We start from the raw sequence: 22,402 nt of genomic DNA on the forward strand, positions 1-22,402 counted from the left end.
AGAGAACTATGGAGAAGGGCAGCAGAAGGCAAGGGCACATCATGTCCCTAAATGCCAGGCACGGTGTTCAACAGAGAGTTCACTGCTAATGCGCTGTCTCAGCTGGCAGAGGTTGAGAGCTACCTGACTGAGCTCAAGTCCAATGCTCTGATGTATACTAAAACCAAGAGTTTGCATAGTTCAAGTGAAGAGGTAAATGGAGGTTATACAAGGTCTGAAGAGAGCAGTGGGCAGGGGTCCAGCTGGGGTCAAGTGGTTTGCTGCCCTCCTGCAGTAATACATCATTTGTGATACCAAAACTCGCAAAGAGCAAGAAGCATTGCAGCATTTTCTGGCAGGAAAGGGAACTGCTGTCCTGCCAGAGGCAAGCATTTTTGGGGACATGGTTTAAGGTATCAAGACTGGCTATACATTGTCAGGCTTGGGACTGCACTTTTCATATCCAAGCTACTCTGTTTTTCCACAGTAGCAGTGGTCTCAGAAAGCATTTCCAGGTGATTTACAGAACTACTGCAGTCATCAAAAATACATAAGCAAGCAATGTGAGGAAAGTAGATGGAGTATGCCAGACCTCTAGTTACCTGACAGCAGAGGGGTTCTTACTCATACCATGGCAGCTCAGTGATGCCAGACACCAGGGAAGGTGCAGCTTATTCTGGCTCCATCAGAAGTAGCTACCAGACCCAAAGGAGAATTTTAGCTTAATGAACCTGTCATGTCCTTGTACAGGGGCAAGTGAACAACACTCCCCTTGCAATGCTTGATTAAAGTAAGAATTTAGTTGCTCTGAGTTACTAGAGATGCATCTTCATTGCACAGTAGCCGTAAGTGAACTGTAAATATACCAGGCAGGGACAGTTTCCACTCAGTGCCTGAAAACATAATTTCTGTAGCAGCAAAGCTCTGCAGCTAACCTAATAAATACTGCTGCTGAGCAGGCCTAATTATCTCCGATGCAGCAGTGCCCTGGCATGGCTGTATGGCTTCCTGCTCCAGAATTAGCTTAGCTGGGACTTGTTTGCACTGTCCTTCACGGTATGGTGGAAACAGGCCCTGAGCAGTGCTTGGTGGAGGAGCATCGCATGCATGCACCGGGCTGCAGTATTATACTGCTCTTAATGTAACAGGGAAGTGCTGGACTCCAGAGCAGTGAAGTCACTTAACAGCTCCTCTTGAAAATTTGTCTTTGACTGGGGTGAACTTGTGGTCACCTTAGACCTAATTCTGAGGCAACAAGCCCTCATCTCTTCTGAAAATAGTGCTTGATAGCATATGCTGCCTCTGAACAAAATGTTGACTAGCATACTCCGAGTTTCTTTTTCTTCTACAAAGCGGTTACCAATGTCATATAGATAATTACTAAATGGTGCTTTTCTGTCCTACGGGGGGAACGGACCTCTGTCTGTATGATCTCATTGCCTAAAACCAACTTAATAAAAAGATGATGTTAGGAGGTGATGTAAAAAGGTGTGTGGAAAACATTTAGGGATTCTCTAACTCCAGATTTTGAAGATCAGATAAGACAAGTGAATTGGTAAAACTGGCTCAGTGTCAACTATTAAGTGAGAAGATAGATAAATAATCACACATCCTGTAGCAGCTGGGTTTATGCAGGTTCAGGTCCAGTTATATCTTAATATAGGTTAATGGCTTATGTGGAAAGGATTCGATGACATTTTTTGGAGACCTAATCCCAGCCAGCTGTATAAACACATTGCCCACTTCTGTTGGTCTGTAAGGAGTCTCCATTTGTTTGTCTCAAGACAATTTCAAAATCACTGTTCTCCTTAAAAGAAGTCGCCGTGAGGACAGGAGATGGAGGATGTACCCTAAACCAAGATCATGTGTTTCTTTTTCACTAATGCTTCCAAATGTGGCTTTTCTCTTACTGTAGTACTGGATAAATGAATACACCTCCACCTTGGGGATTGGTGTCTTCCACTCTGGCATCGAGATCTACGGCAGAGGTATGAAGTATTTCCTTTTCACTACCTGCAGAACATGGGGACAACTTTATGGCTAGTCTGATACAGAAAAGCACCCCAAACTTACAGCTTTTGGCAAGGAATGTTTTGAGGAATGAAAAACTCAACCAGTTCTCTTTTACAGTCCATTGCGGAGTCCAGCAGGAACTTGTGCAGTTCTATAATGAACCATGTAGCCCTCCTTATTTTCAGCATGTAACTGCAGGCTTTATAGCTTGTGCAGGTGTGTAGCAGGGCGGCAGATAGGAAGGACCAAGCAGTGTTGGAAAGCCGTTCTGCAGTGAAGAAGGGGGAGAGAGAATGGGAAAAATGGGGCAGGGGGAAGGGAGACTGGTTGTCTTGAGACCTGCATATCTGTGTTTGTGCTAATTCACTGTCAGGGTAAATCCGTTTTGCAGTGATACTTTATGAATGTTTATGGTCTAGAAATCTTGGAATCTGGATTTCCAGATCTTGCAAACTGTTGCTTTGAAACAGAGTTACAAGGAAAAGAAAGTGTCTTTTAAGACCTTTGAAATGGTCTGGATGGGGTTGAAACTGATTAGAGCACCCATTGCAAAAAGCGCAACTTGCTCGTGGTATTTTTAACCAGTGCCATGCAGTAGACAAAACTCCTGGGATACCATGTTCCATCTCGAGCACAGAAGCTTTCGCAGGCCTTGTGAGATGGCCTGCATGACACCGTGGGGTCCACGGGCTGTGTTTCACAGGCCATGCAAGATGGCCTGTATGACATGGAGGGACCTCCTGGCTTGACCTGCGTGCTGAGGCAGCGGACTGCAATCAATCAGCTTGGCTTTCTGCAAAGAAATCCCACTCGCTGCCAGTAAATCCCTCTGGAAGAAGGTTTGATTTCTTCCTACTCTAGAAAAGACTTCTTCCAGCTCAGTACCTGCATTGGCAGCCTCTCATAGTTTATCTAGATGCTTCCACTGCAGAACTTTCCGCTGAGAGGAAGCCACCTGGACAGGCACAGAGACAGACTCAGAGAGGTTTCCCGCTGCTGTGGGAAAGCAGTAGTGTTAGCATGGAGGGAGGCTATGAGGGCATCCTCAGGCTGATAGGTAACCAGACAGAGAAGATGGCTTTCAGAGTCTGGCTGAAATGGATTTTGGCAATAGTCCATCCCCTGGTGCTGATGCTGAGCTGTGCAGACAGCTGCCATAGACTTTTTCCTGACATTGCGTTCATTCAATTACTCACAGTCTGTTTCTTTCCTTGTCAGAGTTTGCCTATGGAGGGCATCCCTACCCTTTCAGTGGGATTTTCGAGATCACTCCTGGCAGCGCGATAGAACTTGGGGAGACCTTTAAATTCAAGTAAGGGCCCTTTTCTACATCTTCCCCTCGGCCCCTGGTAGCCATTGGTGTAGGGGGAGCAGGGAAGTCCTGTCCTCTGGGTCTCCCTTTCCCTCTCCTCGTAAGTGCCCTCACTGCATCCTTTACATGAGCCTGGTTCAAAAGCAGCCCTGCAGGGATCTTGGAGGTGGATAAAAGAGCATGTACACCAAATGGGGAACAGTGCTGAACTGTGTTTGCCAGGGTTTAAAAGCATACTTAAAAATGAATGCAGTTCTCTTTTCCCATTTTCTTTGTTTTCTGTGCTCCTAGTTTCACCTGTCAGCAAGAGTGGGAGTAACTGTATGTTACACAGAGCCAATGCACAGGGGAAAAACCAAAACCTAGTCTTTTTATGCATATCACCTGTTTGTGGATACTGCACAGAGTACCAGAAGTCATCTCCTGTGTTTATTGCTGCTCTGTCACAAGGGACAGGCCAGCTACTAGAGGAGTCTGAGGGGATGCTGCGTTAATGTGTTGTTCAAGGTGCGCAGACTGTGGGGCTGTCGGTCAAGGAACTGCCCATGGCAGGTGGGGCTTGACCTTCCCAGACTGCTAGTTTACATTGAGGGTCATTGGAGACTTTTAGAACGAGCACTATTGAGTGAATATTGTGAAAAGCAATAGGTTTCTCCATAAAGGTTTCAGTCTTCTCCTTTCTGGCCCACCCCATGGAAACGCTCTCAATAATGAAAAAAGCATCTCCTCTGTCCTACTGGAAATTTCTATTGTGGGATGATGGGCCGAGTGGGAGCAGACCTCCAGAGCCAAGACTTCTCTGGTGAGCAGGAAGCTCTCAGGGCTGTTGCCTGTGCTGTAACCTACTTTGTGGGTAAACTGGGGATATTACTGTGCCATTTTGTTAGTGAGAGTCTCTGATAGCCCCACATATGCATGTCCATGTTTTAAGCCTGTCGTTCTTGCCAATGTCTGATCGTTTCCTTCTCCCTGGGTATGTATCACTGTCTTCACTGTATCTTACCATGTTTCCTGTTGTGTGTTTTGTTTTTAACTAGAGAATCCATTGCCTTGGGCACCACAGACTTCACAGAAGAGGACGTGGATAAGATTATGGAAGAGCTGGGCAAGGAGTACAAAGGAAATGCATACCACTTGATGCACAAGAACTGTAATCACTTCTCTGCTGCTCTGGCTGAGGTGAGCACAGCTATATTTTTATTTTATTTTATTTTATTTTTTGCTGCTTCAGATCTGTAGTAGTGCTCACAGAAAGGGAACTGGGGTCAGCACAGCCTGCCAGGCCAGAGCCCACAGCGAGATCTCCTTTCTGCCCTTAATATTTCTGGAAGCCCTTTGCTGTTCAATGGGATGGAGTCAGGAGGTGGACATGCAGCAGGTTTATCACATGAGGGTCTAAACCGTGTGGGAAATTAGGAGTGCCTGCATTTTGGTTCACTGAATAGGCACTGAGCAGGAATTGGAGGACAGACCTGGCTAGCATGCAAATGTGCATCATTTTAATAACAAACACAAATAATCCTCTATGATCTGCAAAGGAATAGAAATGGCTTATCAGTGTTCTGCAAACAAAAATTTGCAGTATTCAGGAAGTGGGTGTCCCTTTTCCTTATTTAATGTGCACCATCCAAAACCCATTTAAAAAAGGTATTGATTTGCTCATGGACATCTTTGGTGCTTATTCATTTTCATGCTCACAAAAACACTCTGAATTATAACAGAGCTGTTATTTCTCTTCAGAGAGAATTGAAGCACAGAGAAGCATAAATTTATCCCAACTATCTGCTAATTCGGGATATTTGATTTTCAATTCCCAAGGATCTGATTATTTTGGGGGGAAGCTGCCTTCCTCCTCACCCCCCAGATGAGATGTTTAATGTGTGTTTCAACTAAGGTGTGAGTATTCAGCACCTGTGTAAATCTGAATTCACGATCTTGACCTAGTGCCAGAAAAAGACGAGAAAAGCACAAAATGGAAGTGACCTTCCATAGAAACTGTTTCTGTGCTTTCCATAGGTGTTTTATGGCAAACATGAGAAGAGAATATCACTCTTCATGATAGAGTTCAGCTGCTTGAACAGTGAAACTTTCATTTCTCTTTCTGGAGTCCTCATCCCCATTCATTACACATCTTTCATCTTTCTTCACCATATGGGGCAAGAGTCCTGTGCCAATAACCTCTTTTGCCACAAGTGTCCATTCATCCCCAAACAGGCCTGTCATGGATCCTGAGTGAGATGAGATTCTGTCGAAAAAAACCTGTATGATTTTGTAAGAAAATCACTAGTGAATCGATGAACCAGCAATTCATTTACAAGGGACCTGCTTAGGCTCTTAGGAAAATCAGTTGTCTATTGGTCTCATGCTTGCTGATTATAGAAAGAGAAAATGACTGAGTCCTTTCTGTAACTGTTAGCAAATAAACAGGAAGGAATTGTATTGGTACAAACAGAGAATGAACTTTCAAGGAGTACAGTGATCAAATCAATGTTAACCACACTACTGTTTTGGAATCAAATAATCAAATTACTACAATAGAAACTGGGTACGTTAGAAATTATGAAGGAAACCCAGGAGAAAGCTGTGTGATTATTAGCAAAAGCTAAAAAAACCCCTTTACCTGCAGCAATGAAATAAGGTCATTGCTTATTATGTACTTTGATATGTAAAATTTCTGTCTCATGTCCAAGCCATAAGCTCAAAGCCATTCTTCCTTGATTCTGCTGCTATGTATCAGTGAACCCCTCACTGCCCCTTCCTTGCTCAACCTTCCAAACACAAGTCAAATAAGAGATCTTAATAAAAAACTACTAGATTATTTTAAATTTTACTTTCAATACGCCTTTAGTGAACATCTTTACAGGGGTGGAATTTAGGGTTATGTTTTCCTGCAAGAGCTTTCTTGGTGGATTCTGTGTGCTTATTTGCTGCCCCATAACCTGTCTGGATAATAAAACAAAAGCCTAAATGGCTAGTTCTGACACTTCTGCTCCTAGGACCAGAATTTACTCAGGATTTAGGTCAGTTTAAATAAACCCTTCATAGGCAAGCAGGATTTTTATTGCTGTTGATCTTCACATATGCCTGTGTTTATTGCCCCTCTCTAAATTATTACAAATGCAAAACCAGAGGAAATGCACTTCAGACCCAGGAGCAGAAGGCCCTAGATAGTTCCTAGCATTAAGATACAGAAAATGGGAGCTGAAATTCTTAAATAAATAGCTGGTGTTAAGATGCTAAGCAAAAGTCCTAGCCATTCAACATGCCTCAGTCAGCAACATGTGAAATACATGTGGCTGCCTTATGATAGGTGTCTCCATCCTTTCTGGTAAACACAGTAATTTGGCAATCGCTGTGTTTCGGAGCTGGGTGAGAAGTAGCACAGCTTATCTTAGGATACTTCTGACCTCTTGAAGGAAAGACTGTTTGAAGTCTGTTGAGACAGAACCTGCTTGAACTGAAAGCAATGAAAGTTTCTATTCCCATTTGCCAACATCTTAATGCTTGCTTAACTTTACAGCTTTAGTGCTTTTTTTTTTCTTGCTGTAGTTCCCACTTAAACTAAATGAAACAAAAATCACCACATTAGGAAGCTCCAGGCCCTACCATATAGAGCTATAAGGTGCAGCCTTATAGTGTGCAGAACGTGCTGACTACGTGACGAGTGGCTCTCAAGACTGTGTAGATATGTGTCACCATAGAGGACAGAAAACAGAACTGATATTTGTGCGCTAAAACCAATTCTGAGATGAGTCTGTTTAGTGTTTGTATTGCCCCTTCGTTCAGACTCTTCATCTCCGAAGCAGCAATAATAATAATAATAATTAGCATCTCTTTATGCATAGCCATGTTATGTGGCAGTTAAAGACAGGAAACTGGAAAAAGTATTCAAAGAATTAAAAGATGTAGAAATGTTGTTCAACATAATAAAATTGCTCACTGGAACTGCAATTTAACTCCAGCCACACAAAAAGCAGCCAAGGATTTTAAGTGAGTATAAATTCTTGCTCTCTCTGTTGCTGTAGCCCAGCTGAAAGGTGATGCTGTCAGTACCTCAATGCCCTTTCACTACAGAGAGGGGTCGGGGTGGAGGCTAATTTTTAGCATGGAAGAGGGAATTACCAGCTCTGCTCCTTACAGCCCTTTTAGGCCTTTCTGTTCATGGGCATAAGCAGCTGTGGTGAGTTCAGAAGATGGTTGTTCCAAGCCTCCTGGGTAATGCCAGGCAAGTGACATCCCTGCCCTGTGCATAAGTATCCCCCCTTGTACACTGGGTTATTTCTTTCCCTTGAAAAGGGCTCTGAAATCTTTTGGTGACAGCTCTCTTATCTGCTAAGGTTAATTAGCTGGTTTATGGCTTGTAGTGTTCTGTATCAGCACGCAAAACCAGAGCTAGAGCTTTATAGCTGTGTGGCGATGTATGAGTTAATGTGTATTTACACAACTCTGTCTGGCAGGCTTTGAGATTTGGCTGTATGGCCACGTGGTAGGTAGCTGTGTTTGACTGCCTTAATCTCCTCCTCTGGCTGTGGGCTTGCTAATTAGTATCCATACAGATGTTGCCCCGGTGGCTGGGCCATGGATTGGGAGGAGACCATCTGGTCATATGGACTGAGGGCAGATGCAGCCACGTGTCCTGCTGGCTGAGGTCATGATTCTGCGGAGGGAATGAGAATACGGTGTAAGGATGGCTCTCCCTCCCAGATCAGCTTTCTCAGGATCTCACCGTGAGACAACGGCTGCATGTCCAATTGCCAGGACCTGTAAGCCAGGTTCCCCAACCTCAGAAGGACTGCTGAAGCCATGTGAGTCAGGCTTTATTTTCAAAGTTTTGTTTTCTTGTCCTTTGCCAGTGTTTTCTCAGCAAATAGAACATCCATTCAGAAATCTTCTGTCCACATCTGTACATGAATGATTTTTCTGTCAAATTCCTGTTGATGCCTCGGGTCCCACCATGATAACTGGTAACTGTTATCTTTAATAGTTATATGCAGGTTGACTTGCTAAAGGTTAGGGGCATCTCCAGACCTATGTTCATGACTCTGCCATTTGGCCATTCATCTTGAAAAATCCCTGGACTGTAGCAAGTCCCGTACAGGCAAATAAACTCTATTTAACCAATGGGTGTGCCTTTGACCTGCTATCTACTTCTGGAAAAAACTCACTTTGCAGTGTGATTGCAGCCTAATTGCATGCTGCTGTGGCATTGAACCTCTCCCTACAATGCCATGCATCTCTTCTGACTCTTCTGATCTTCCTGCCCATATTCACTTGTAAGCTGCAAGGGGCTTTGTTACTCCCTCGTTGGCACTTAGCTCTGAATTTTCCTTACCCCCTACTGCAGACTGCCAAGCATATTCATACTTGCTGAAGACTTAGATCTCTCCCTGCTTTGCCAGTTCCCTGTGGACTTCTAATGAGCAGCTACTGGATCAAAGAGGCAGGGCCGGGTCTACTCACAAAACAGCTCCTTTGGAAAGAAACCAGAGAATGGCCCAGTTTCAGCAGCAGCAGTTCAGATTTCATCTTCTCCAATGACATTTCATGGCAGCCTTCTCAGTAAGTGATTCACTGAACATGCTGCATGATCAGGAGTCTGTTCCTGTGGATTTCCTGAGAAATTCTTCTTCAGGGAACTTTGGGTTATTTAAGAAGTGAAGAGCTACCAAAGAGCATAAGTCTCTGCCTAGTAAGTGCTGCACACCATCTTAACTAGTTTTGAAGGAAGTTCTGATGTAAAGCAGGGCAGAATTTCCTAGTGGATAGTCATTAGAAAGAAATCAGATGTAGTCCTAGTGCATTTGCCCAGCTTCAATTTAAGGTTGCTGGTACACACACCACTTAATTCCCCTTTGTGGTCTCTCTTTACCCTCACCATCTAAGTCAGTGTGGGAAGGTGAGAGGAGCTTGATCTAAGTAGTGAAAATCTAATTAGGGTTGCCTCAGCCACTCTGACTCCTGCAACATGGTCCCATGATATCTATATTTATAAACCACTTAAGCAAATTGTTTGTGGGTTAAAATGAAGAGGTTCATCAAACTGTGATTAGCGATTTGCCTACAAAAAGCTTATTCCTTTCATGTTGCTTATGCTGACAGTCCCCAAAATCTAGTATCAGTACCACGCTCTTTGAAGAAACTGTCCAGGAGGATGGGCAACCCTTTTGGAGGACTTATGCTTTCAGTTTCTGCAAAGAAAAATCAGTCAGGCCATCAGCAGCAGAGCCCAAACTTCCCATCCTGTTCTGAGCTTATGTGCCTTTCTGCATGTCAGTACTCCAGGCGGGTAACGCTGTGAGCACACAGCAGGGATTCTAGCATTCTCATGAGGTTACACATGTGGGGGGAATTCAGTCAGGACCATATCAATATTGGGTAAAGCCCTTCTGTATGATCATCTGTTGTTAAGTCACTATGTTCCTAACAATCCTCCATGTATACTTACAGCAATACATTCAAGTGGCCCTTCAAGGAATTGCAAAATATTTATGTTCTTTACAAGTTGTCCTGGCTGATGAAAGAGGCTATTTAAACTCTGCTAGATGGAAAAAAAAAAAGGCTTTTGAACATTAGAAAAACCTTTTAAAACAAAAAGAAAGGCTAAAATACTTAGTTCTTTCCATAATGTGATTTGTTGAATTTCCTGATTTTTCAGAACAAGGAGATGTGAGATAGCAAAAGGGCAGAAGTTACAAATTGCTATAAAGCAGACATAAAGGAAGAGGAATACATTTGTGGTTTCAGGAAAAAGCCAGGCTCAAAGTAATTCCTGGGCTGTAAGTTCTCCTGCAAGGGCCTGCAAGGTTTGAGATCCCAACCATGCCACTGCTTTGCAGGAGCACTTGTCACTGCAGCCGTGGGCCACAAGGAAGTATGCCATGAGGTGCCAAGACAGACATGCAGTTACACACTTTGTCAGCAAGACTGTTCTTTGGGCATAGATAAGGGTAGGGGCATGCAGATACAGGGAATTGTGAAATTGCTGTCAGAGGGCTCTTTTCAATGCAAGAGCATGGCTCATGATTGCTCTGCAAGTCTACAATACAATTTGGACTTGTGGAAGGCAGATACTAGGCAAGGCAAAAGCATACTTGGCACAGCTTATACCCCCAAACACACGTAAAGTTGAAAGGTTGACTGCCAGGGGTTCAAATATGGGCATATAAGAATATGAACCCTGCTGATGTGTAGGTGTATGAGTGTACGGTGCCTTGGGACAGCTTCTTTAGAGAAGGTAGCAGTAACTAGAGGTTCAGAAGGAGGACGAAGGTTTTCTGCTTCAAGGTTCTTCTCCAGTCTGACAATATTCCTCAGTGTTGAGTGTAAGCATCACACCATGTCACTGCAGCTTAAAGACTCTGAAAAAGCTTTTGCTGCTTAGCCCATTCACAAACAGAAGATGACTCATTTGACTTCCCACCAACAATTTTCCATGCTTCTGAAGTTTCCTGTCGAAGATAAGCTGTGGAGCTCTGTTCTTACCAAAGTGATGACAGTTGCTACAGCATGTCTCAGAAAAGGGCAAACCACCATGCGAAGGGAGAAAAACACCTTTGAATCAGCACCAAATCTGGAAGATAAGTGGAATGACTCAAGGAAACCACTACTTCTCCTTTCATTAATGTGATTACTGCCAAGCAACTGGAATGATTCCTATTTAAGGAAACTCTTCAGCACCTTGCTATAGGACATATGACACATAATTATCAAAGAAGTGTGGCTTCTGAGCACCAGGGAAGATAGCCCCTTTTATTCCCCAATAGCATTACCAGTGGTGGAACAGCAATAAAGTCAGTGGGTCTTATGGGCCCTTTTGATAAGCTATGAACTTGATGCTCATCATAATTAGGAAATTAATTGAGAGGCATTGATTTGATTCACCTTAAAAATTGTCGATGTTGGAACTTTACCTGAGGACAGCAGTGACAGAAGGTTTTATTCTTTTATCATGTCTTTCCTCCCTCTTCTTGAAAGGGGAATGATTTCTTTCTGATTTGTATACATATTTATCTTAAGTACCAGAAAAGATCAAAACCCTCTGTATTTTGTAGCAGTGTCCCAGCCTGGAGTTATTTGCCTGTCTTGCTCTGAAACTACCCTACTTTATTTAAAAAAAAAAAAAAAAAAAGGGCAGTCAGGAGAAGGCTGAGTCTATGTTAGTAGGACCCATTTGTGTATTTAATAGTGTGGTCAGAGAATCTGCAGTAGCCTCCCGGGACAAACCTGGCTCAGAAACACCTGAGTGATCTGGTACAAATTCCTGCAGAGTCAATGAAAGCAGAATTTGGCCACATGACTGAGGGATGATGAAGCACAGTTAAACATCCCTATTTGCTTCCCAAATTATCACGTCTTTCTCTTATACCCAGAGAAATCTATTAAAAAAGACTATAGAACCAACTGTGAAGTTAGTGTGCATGGTTCACATGCACATGTGATCATTCTTCAGAAGGCTCTTTAAGGTCATTTGGATTTGGGGAATTAAAAGCCCTTCAGGAAAACAGATTGGTATCTCATTATCCAGCTTCCTTTTGTACCTACTGATCCTTTTCACCCCTTTATTCCTTCAAATATTAAAGGATCTGTTTCCTTATTGCTCAGCATTTCTTGATCCAAAGGACTGGATCCAGGGGACAGTGCGCAGAGACGCCATCTGGGTAAATGGCTAAAATTTGAACTAATTATTAGAGTTGAACTAGGTTTTTTGGAGTAAACCAAGTCATCAAAAGCAGAGTCTTTTTGAGGGATATGATAGTTTTATTAAAACTTTTGCTAGGACATTTTGTAGGTTCAAACAGAACTTCTAGCTGGTGAGACATACTCATCTGCAAGTAACTGAGAGCTTCCTGCATAGAAAGAAGCTTGCTGAGGTGTGGGAGAGCAAGTTGGACTAAAGATTTATTTACCTTTTCTCCTGTATTTCTGCAAAAATTCTCCTGAATATCAGCCACAAGATGTTCTGGAGCAGGGAGTTCCTCAGCCTCTCCTGTGGGAACTGTCCTCCTTTAATTATTTACATAAATAGGGAGATAACACATTTCAGCAAAGAAGAGAGAGGCCTAAATCAGAATTTGTGTGCTTGTGGTTTTAGAAGCTCATTTTGAAGTTGTAGAATTTGCAGAAGTTTCCAGAGAGAAAAATATTTTGGAGAACTGAGGGTCTTGTTCTTGGGCTGAAGGGGCCTTGGAAAATACACCTGGAAGTTAATGAAGTGAGCTTGGCCCATTCTTTGTTGACACAGGAGGGGAAGAGAGTCTCCTAAGCATCTGAGGTGGTTTAGGTCAGCCTTGGAAAATTCTTTAGCATCCTACATGAGGCTGGCTCCTACACGTCAGGGATTAAGGACCTTGTCACAACTGAATGCTTTGCAGCCAGAGTCTTAGAGCTACAGCACTGCAATGCTCAAGCTGGGAGGTAAATAGCTCCCAGTCTCCTAAAGTCAGTAGGACTCTCTCAAATCAGCCTAAAAGGATGGTTTCCAATAGAAAATATCTTGAAGATTAACAGATGGAGTCTGCACAGTGAATCCTGCAACCCGGTGGTTACAGGGGCCTGAAGTAGGTAACTAGCATACCCACTATTGATGCTGACACCACAGTGATATTATTAAACCTGCACGCCAGATGGGATGGAAATGCTTGGTGAAGCCACAAAATCTGAATCTCCCTGGGAGGCAGGGGATGATCTTGGTGCAATCAGGCTTGCTTGCATGCAGATCACATCTAGGCCAGATGCTAGAGATTCTTTTCCCTTTTCTTTGTATTATTGGTAAAGATTTGTCCTATTGATAGTTGCGGAGAGAGGCTTTGTCATTGCGTATCAGTGCAATAGGAAAAATGCATCTCATGACTGAAGTGCAGTGTAAGATATCTCTGTGATTGGCTTTAGAGCTATGTCTGATGTATACTTCCCTGCTGGTGAGCCTGTCTTGGTTGTCCTTTGTCAATGTGGTTTGAGCTTTGGGGGAACAGAGGGATCTTACTTTTCTGGTAGAGGGTGTGGAGCTGTGCTGAAGTGATAGGAGATGGTAGTCAGTGCATATTCTTTTCTCTCTGACTATTGACCTGTCCTTTTTCAGCCAAGGCAAAGCTGACAGCATATAACAAACTTACATCAGATTCCTGCTTTCCTTAGAGGAGCTTGGCTTTCAGCAAATTCTCTGAAAAAGGCAGGTTTGCTGAATCAAGGACCAAATGAGGGCAGTTTTTTAATCATCAGTGAATAATTCAAGCCTAAAGCTTTTCAGGTCCATCTCCAGGCACATGTGAGTTCTCGTCATAATGTTATTAAAAACTAGGAAGCTCTCCTTAGCCTGAAAGCTATCAGAGAGAAAGGATTAAACACCAGAGAAGGGAGCTTCAGGTGGCATTTGAGTAATAGCCAAAAGCAGCAGAAGCTTTTATAAACCAGTCTTCAGCAGATCCTAAGTAGACAAGTAATGCTCATGTTTTCCTTAGTCAAAAATTGCTTTTCAGTTGCCTCTGTTGTAGAAGAGGAGATAGATGTTTTGTTGCATAAAAGCCCATGTGCGAGCCTATGTGAAGACTTCCTTCATTGCAGCAGCCTTTGAGCATTGTTAGCTCTATGGGGGACAGGCTGTGTTTGTTTTCTGGTTTTTACTGCTATGTACACTTAGGAGAAGCTTATTAATAAAGATGTCCTGCACCCATAAATTTATCTTCATTGTTTGAGATGGATGTAATTTTTTCTCTTGTTTCTGCCTGTATGTATACACAATTTTGACTGCATGCAGTTAATGAACTGCTATATTGCATTCCAGATGTGGCTTCTCTGCAGTGGTAAAATGAGAATTCTAGGTGTAGTTTGTGTATTAGTTGAAATTTATGAAGTATTTGGGAAGTCCTTAGAATGAAGGCTGCTATGAAAGTATAAACTTCTTTTTCCCTCATTAACCTTTCTAGCCTTGTATCCTGAATGAGTCCTCTATAGCCCAACAAAAATGATTAGTGGGATAGCTCTTATACGCACCTTTCAGCTCTCAGTCCATCTTCTTTCCCCTATCTATCTGCTCGTGCAGGGGAATAGTATGAGGTGGCAAGCAATTTGAAACAGAAATCAACACCTGCTAAATGTAAAGTTTTTAGTACATCATTTTAATTTTTTTGAAAAAGGGCTGATTTTTGCCACGTGTGCCTCTGCAGTTATTTCAGGTTTTCCCTTTAATGTGATCTATATAGCCAAAAAGATTAAATGTGAAGACATTTCAAGAGTAACTTTGAAAAAAAAATCTTAAGCTCTCTGGGTCTGGTGTAAATGCGGGTGTTTTGAACCATCTATTTTATTTTATCTGCTTTTTGCATCTGTCTTACCAAACCAAAACCCCCGTTTCCTTATCTGTTATAAGCATAATACCTTAGAGCTAAGATAGTTCACACTATCTGGAGAATTCATCTCTCGTCACACCATCGTGGAGCCTTGGAGTCTTTGTGTGTGCAAATGCCTGAAAACAGATGCCTTCTTTCCACAAATGAAGATGGCAAGGAAAATCCCTGTCCTTTTGATAAATGAAAAGTGTCAGGAGTGTAAATGAACAGTCTAAGTGTGTTGATAGGCTTTTGAGACTGGAAACTTTTGCTTAGGAGTCCTGCCAACGCTGCCAGACAGAAGGTCTTTCCCTGTTCCTATGAGTTCTTGTATTCTCTCTTCTCATTGTATCTCCATCTGCAGTAACCTGCTGCTCACTAATGTTAGAAAACAAGGCTTGAGACTGAAACACAGGACTTTCTTGGTTAGCTATTCAGGAAGAAATAGATGCTCTTGAAGTCCATCCCCCTGTGCACATGGGTTGGCCTGGTCATGTTCAGCATGTCCATAACACCTAAAAGGACAACCCTATTAGGCAACAGCTGTTCTCAGCCACTGGTCTCAAAACAGCACCTGCTAGGAGAAGGCAGTTCCTCTTCATGCCGTCATAGTAATATGAATGAATTGCAGTTGTTCAGTCATTTGGTGGGAGATTCATTATTTTAAATGCTATTAACAAGTTCAGACTTAATTATACCCAGCATTCCCAAAATGGTCATCTGTTATGAGGCCACTTGCTGCCTACCTTGTCACCCTGCAGCTGCTGGCTGTACATGTAAGTGCTGGTTACAAGGACCTTTGTACTCAAAGAGGGCTTTAGTGTTGGTACATGACTAATCAGTGATGCCACTCAGAATTCAGCAATGAATGAGGTTCATCAAGATGTCACATTTGCAGCCACCATGCCTCTCCACTAGTGACCTGGCCAGTGAAGCTGAAACAGTGCCGTGAGTGCTGAGGTGCTGTGAGCCAGCTGTCTCGTTTGACCCAGAGCTATCTACTCCATCGTCTCTGTTCTTGGCATCTCTCTGCATGCAGACTCCTGCGTAGAGGCAACTCTGTCCCTCCACCTCAGGACCACAAAGATGACTGACACATTCCAACTAACATCATAAGAGGAGCAAGACTGTGCGTATTAGTCCCTCCTTTCAGTGCTTTCCTTTTCCCTCACTCCTGGCCAGTCTCAGGCAGATGGTGCAGATTCTTCTTCTGCTTTACATGGGAGAAACAACTGCAGTCCTGGAGAGGACTCATAGGAGTGGCAGTGCCCTGCCTGCTGTGGAACATAGGAGAATGGGGGCATTTTAGACAGTTTCTTAAATTCATTTAAAAGGTTTTTCCCTTCCTGCCTTTGACTCGGGTTGCTACCTTCCAGAACGCAGCTTCATTACTGAGCTCTTTCATCCTCATCTACAGTTTCTCAGCTCTACCTTTTCCTCTGCCAGATGCAGGCCATTCCTGGCTCTGCTGAATGCGTGCTGCATGCAGCTTCACGGCCCAGTGCCACCTCATCTATTCTGTTGATCCCCACAGGCTAGTTACATTCCCTAGGGCAGAAATTGTCATTTTTATACAGTAACTATACAATAAACCTGTTTCAAGCAATTGATCCTAGCATGCCAACTCTGCCAAGGTGAGACTGTGCTTCCAGGTGTGTTGCAAAGACTCTATGTCCGTTCTTTTTCAGGAATGTTATTTTCAGCATATGCACCATGTGCATCAGCTGATCAAGAGTGCAGAGCTAGAGGTACGTTCCTCGTTGACGCACTCAAACTCCCTTAGCTCTGCCAGCACTGGGCAGTTATGCTATCAGTTTAGTTTTTGCAGGGTGGCAAAAAAGATGTTCCTGTGTGTTGGGTTAATGGTTTATTCCAGATGTGTCTAAGTACTAATTTCATCACGCTGCCATGCTTCTCTGTGTATGGTTTTTGGCTGCCCTAGCACAGCCTGCAAGCTTTGCCTGGGCAGATGCGCTGGTTTGTATCTAATGCCCTTGTTCTTGAATTCTGATAAGCTTTATCTATGCTATATTGTCTAGGCCTTGTAGGAGGCAGCTTGCGCAAACACTGTAAAGTGTCCTTGTGGGCTCTAAAGCCTTTGCTCTTAAAATGCTCTGGGGTGTGTGTCAGACTCCTCAGGCACCAATAAAAGCCCTTTGCATTCTCTAAGACGCACCAAGGGGAATACTGTACAGTAGCTCAAATGGATACATGCCCCGTGCGGACGCCACCTCATTTTTAGCAAGGCTGCTAAGTGGAAGTGGCAGTGGGGGGGTCAGCAGATGTTCAATGCTGAACTCCCCAAGCCTCATTTTGAAGACAAGAATTGAAGTAATTAGCATGTATAGTTTGAGGAATGTAATGTTGTCTCTGTTCATCTTGATTTTCATGGATCAGAGTACTACATGGTGCCTTTGGGAGGGCTCATTTTAAAAAAATTCCGAAGTGCCTTGAGTTATACTTCTGTGCATGGCCTGAATTGCCCCAATTGCATCATCCAGCACAGCGCAGAACCTATTGCATTTGAGAGCTTTCTCTTAGGATCTACAACTAATCAGCCCCTCACTTTACTTTGAAGGGGACACAGCCTGTTAGACTATCTCAGATAAAGTCTGGCACATGCCCATAGACTCAAAGCCCTCACCAAAATGCAGCACATTGATAGCATTGTCCTCTAGAAGGCAGGAGATAGCTTTTTCCGTTGCTGGATGGTGTTTAAACCCATGTTTCCTAGCTGCCAGGCTGTTCCCCTGCCCACAGTAAAGCTTTACAGGGAAGTGTTAAGGCCTTGCTGAGCACCGACACCTAGTTCTTAGGGCACTTAGGAGAGGGAAGAGTAATGGGGTGCAATCCTTACTCCCACAGCAGTTTGTACATTTTAACCAGTGACTGTTTAGTGCAAAATGACACAGCTTAAGATGCTCAGAAGATCTTTTTGAATCTTAAATTTGTTGTTTTTTGATGAATTGAAATCCTGGTGTGGATTTGACAGTTGCCTAGAAATAGCACCCAAACTGTCAGGTCCCATTTCTCCTGCACGATTGGCTTCAGCCACGGATGTCTGAACTGCTGTTGCCACTTGACTCTGCAGATGCCAACTGGGTCATTCACAGTTCTTAACACAGAGTCCCCAGAAGAAGCAGCAGCTATGGGGGACTTGGCTTTCCATCACGAGATGCCGGTCAGTGGAAGCTGCAAGTATGTGCAGCCCTTGCCAAAGTTTCTGCCTGAAATGGGGACTGATCTCTCGGTGGGCAATCAGAAACTGCCCTCACTATCCCAAATGTTGGATTTCAGTCTGACAGGGACTGGTTGCCTCTGTGGCTTGAGAATAATTCACACCTTCAGGGACCTGACAGTGAGAAAAAGATGAAGCGCTATGCTTGGCAATGATAGCTGGACACTCTTCACAGGAGGTTTGCAAAGCTTAGGGAAGCCCTACCTGGGCTGAGGTGTTCCAGGCATTGCTGCCAGTTGTTCACTCTCTCATGTACTCCGCAGGGTTTCCCATCCCAAACACTCTTCTGCCTCAGATAAGCTATAACTAGCCCTGAGCTTGTATCTCAGGCTTATATCTCACATAGGCTTAGCCCTTCTGTGACTGTTTGTGTCTTTAAAGTTCCTTCTCCAGTCAGCTACATATCAAAAGGCTCAGCTACTTTCTTGTCCAGTGTCAACCTCAGGCTCCACTACAGCTATGTTAAGTTTCCTGAAGGGATGGTAGCAGGACAATTTGGTACGATGGCAGGACCAGCAATTTCTGACCCATAACAGTTTATTATTTATTTACTAACTCTTGACAGGACAAGTATGTGACCCATCACAGAGAAGTTTACCTCCTTCAAAAGAGAAAAACCCACTTGTTTGGCAAGGAAGAGAAACACCCCCATAAAATCCTAAACTCTGGAAACATCTAAAAAAGAGTTCTGCTAGTGGAAACAACGGATGGTAACAGGGTTCTGCAAGTTTATTGTTCCAGTGTGTGGTTTTCAGTTGAGAATTGCCCTGAGGAGCTGCAGTAGATAGATTTTTCTGTAGCTTCATACGCAATTGGAAAACACCCACTTCATCTTGCTTGTGCTGTTTTATTTAAACTCAGTTGGCTTAATCCTATGGCAGTCAGCTTTATTTGATGTTTCTCCATTAGCTAAGTACTGCTGGATGCTCCAGCACAATGTGCTTTATGGCAAGGAGTGAAAAACACAGGAGCAGGCTGTAGTGTTAGTGGCGTTCCCTGCTGTTGCCCTTTTGCTCCTGTTGAGCATTGTGTTTTGCTGTGGATTAGTAACAAGGCTTCACTGACAAGAGGCAAGGACAAGCGTGACTGAGGAAAGGGAAACCACTTTGACCTCATCATTATCCTTCAGCTCCACAAACTGCCCTTTGCTGATTGATGGCCTGATGCCCACGCATCTCCATTCTTTTTCTGTCTCTTCCTTGGCTCACTGATTCATTCTGGGTGAAGAAGCTCCCATAAACAAAAAGCAAACATCTCAGTATTGCTTCCACATTGGGAAGTGCTATTTCAGTTGCTAGGGGATCTGCTTAGAAAAGAAAGCCAAATCTTAAAACCAGTATTTCCTTTTCAGGCAGTCCTACCTTGTGCTGTTCTGTTGTTTCAGTTAATTTTCCGAAGAATCATACTCTGTTGGTTTTTTTTCCTGTTAATATCTGGGGGGAAGTCTTTATTAAGACTTATGACTGCTTGAGAACTAAACTCACATGCACGCATACATCACAAGGAGCCTAAACTGAGTCACTTTCTACACTGGCAATATGTTGCCTAAGTTCCTGGAGAGGAAGAAAGAGAAATGCTACAAAATCTAGAGGCAATTGTGCTGCATTTTTTGGCTTTGGCTCAGGTTCAATTTTGAGTAGAACATATTGAATACGATTTTAAAAATACAGCAGTATTCTTGTGAAAATGGTCAGATATGTCTAGTGAGAAAATCAAATGGATCAGCAAATTTTCTATGAATGAGTCTTAAATGTAGGTGGAGAGGTCATCTGCTTGTAGGCTCAGGCAATAGCTCTAGCAATGGAAACCAGGGATCTGGGTGGAGATAAAAAATTGCTAATAAAGTAATTGTCCCCAGATTAAAAATTTCAAAAATACAGATTCATATAGCTGTATCTGAGGTTAAGTAGAATGCAGCACTCTTAAGAACTGAAAAGTCCTTGGGGTGTATTAGGTAAAGAACAGTCTATGCTTGCAAGTAATTTTAGCAGCTAAATGGCTCTGCTCATTCTCTGATATCTAATGATAATGTCTTCAATTTCACACATTAATTTTTAAACAATGCATGTCAAAATAAAGTCAGTTCCGTAGTCAAATTAGCACAGTCACAGGTTTGCCAACTTCTCCACACCTCATTGGAAACTCCACACTGTCGGAGCAAGCTAATTCCCTTATCCTAAAGGTGACTGTTGGAGTGGGGCTTAGATCGTTCTGCCCAGGCCATGTGCATGAAGGACCGGCTGGTCATCAGCTGTAACGACTGTAAAGCAGCACAGCCCATCCTCCAGCAACTGCTCCAGTCGTGCTGTCTGAAAATCTCTTGAAACCTCTAAGCACTGCATTTCCATTGTCAATAACAGACATCTCGCCAAATAATCTCCTTAGTGGATTACAGACAAACACCCTCTTAGTTTTTGCAGTAATTAGTATCAAATTAAGTGTAGTCTTAGACGGGAAGAGGGTGCGAGGAAGAGCAGAGGAATTTAGTATTGGCAGAAGATGCAGTATGGGCAACGCTGGAACATAAATTGTAGGACAAGGTCTGCGGGGTGGAGTTTCCTCCCTGCCTGTCTTGCTCTATGGGAGACAGTGCTGGGAGGGAAGGAAAATTCAGGTATTACAACTACTGTATCTGCCACAGACTTCAGGCTCTACAGTATACTGCTGCGGGGGCACACAGGCAGTATAGTTACTAAAGACAGGCTCTTGAGACACCCCGGCTGATCAGTTCCATGCGCCTCTTCTGTATCTGGTAAGGGAGATGGTAAAATGTAAAGGGAAACTTTCCTTATGCGGCCTAAGCCATATACAGCTGCTAGAATCTAGCACCTGTATATATGTGCAGTGAAATGCTACAGAAGAAAGGGTCTGCTGTATGCAGCAAGTTGTTTCATTGTGTTGAATATGATATGACCTTGGAGAACAATATCTGTGCTAGCAGAGTGTAACCCCAATCAGTGCCAGGAGCATCTATGATGAAACTCAGGCCTAGTGAGAAGCTAGTATTTTTCTGTTTGTTGCTTTCTTTCCCACATTTAGGAAATACCATATGGGGAGAAATTAAAGGGTGATGTGCTAGGATAGGAAAAGGACCCCCAGATACTGTAACTTGACTGATCCAGTGTGTCAGCCAGAGAAAGAAAAGTAAGCAGCAATAACAGCTTCTCAGACATCTCCATCCACCTAGTCAGGCTCAGCTTCTGGGCTCCTCAAGGTCTGGCCAAGCAACAGCCTAAATATTTTTCCAAAACTTTTGAGCTGCTTGGAAAATGAGTGTCATTGTCTTGGTTGAGAAGCACCAGCAGGCCTGTCCTTTTACCCATGGACTGCCTGGAGGAGAGAGTGCCCAAAGCCATTGAGGGCCATGAACTGATTTCCCTGGTCTCTGCTATGATGCTGACAATGGCTATGGCTGGCAGGGCTCTCTGTGGATGTCAAGCAGTTGTGAAGTCATTTGCATTTATAGCTATTTCTGACTGCAGAAGATGCTCCCTACATTTCAAACAGCTCTCTTCTGAGCAACAGGGGATTCACCCTGCCGAGGTGGGGGTGCGGATGGGGATGGCATTGCCACTACGCATGTGTTTTGATACTATTAACCATGCTCCTTTTCGGTTTGCTCCACAGATACTATGTGGGAAAGAGATCCCCCGCTGGGTGAACCGCCTGGCCTACTTCAGCTCGTGCATCCCCTTCCTCCAGAGCTGCCTGCCCAAGGAGTGGCTGACCCCAGCAGCCCTGCAGAGCCACATCAGCCTCGGCCTCCACAAGGAGGAGCAGGGGGACACAACGGATGAGGAGTCCCCCTCCACCTCCGCAGCCCCCGCAGCATCAGGCACATCGCGAACCTGTAGACATACCCGGGTCTAAACTGTGCCCAGTATGCCCTCAAATAACATCCCCCTCTCTCTTGTACTACTTCTTTCTCACACCCTTTCGCACACCTTGGTTTCTCTCTTCTTCAATGGACAACACAGGGGAGGGAAGACGCTTTCTACTAAAGAGGTGAAGCTTCAGTCCCTTTTCCAAGGGCTGCCACTACAGTTGCTCGGCAAAATGACTGAGAACCCCAACGCTGAACTGAGGAGTGTGGCGACTAAACTGGATTCTCCTCCCAGGGCCTCCATGCTCCTCGGTCCATGGAGGACTGCTGGCTCTCCCGTGCATGAGAGCATGTGTACGGGCAGGGAGGCACCATACTGTGATGTTCCTTCTCTGGAACTGTTTTATCTTTTTATCTCTTCCCCCAACCATGTGAGCCCAGCAGCGTCCTCTCTATTTTGGCTGGGTTTGCCATTCCCCTATGACAAATCTCCTGCCCACATCCAGTGAAGGAAGCAGAGCCAGAACTCAACCTTCTCTTAGACCAGCAACAAGCTCCACTCAGCCCCATCCCTTTTGTAATTATCAGGTTTCTAACTCATGTGAAGGAAAAATGAAAGGTGCTGCTGTTCTACAACCACCAGTTTTCAGTACTCAAATTTAAGAGCTCAAATGACTGTCCTGCTCTTGAAAATAATAACAAAGAACCTAGAA

General features: G+C 43.8%; 1 protein-coding gene across 1 annotated transcript; it reads left to right on the forward strand.

Annotated features, from left to right (window-relative positions):
* Positions 1-51: 51 nt before the first annotated feature.
* Positions 52-22,402, forward strand: LOC104166883 (desumoylating isopeptidase 2-like). Its single transcript, XM_009706979.1, has 5 exons — positions 52-192; positions 1,895-1,967; positions 3,211-3,304; positions 4,342-4,483; positions 21,494-22,402. The coding sequence occupies exons 1-5, from the start codon at positions 52-54 to the stop codon at positions 21,734-21,736; spliced, it is 693 nt and encodes a 230-aa protein (XP_009705281.1). The 3' UTR covers positions 21,737-22,402.

Source organism: Cariama cristata, unplaced genomic scaffold (assembly GCF_000690535.1).
Source record: "Cariama cristata isolate BGI_N322 unplaced genomic scaffold, ASM69053v1 scaffold7669, whole genome shotgun sequence".
NCBI lineage: Eukaryota > Metazoa > Chordata > Aves > Cariamiformes > Cariamidae > Cariama > Cariama cristata.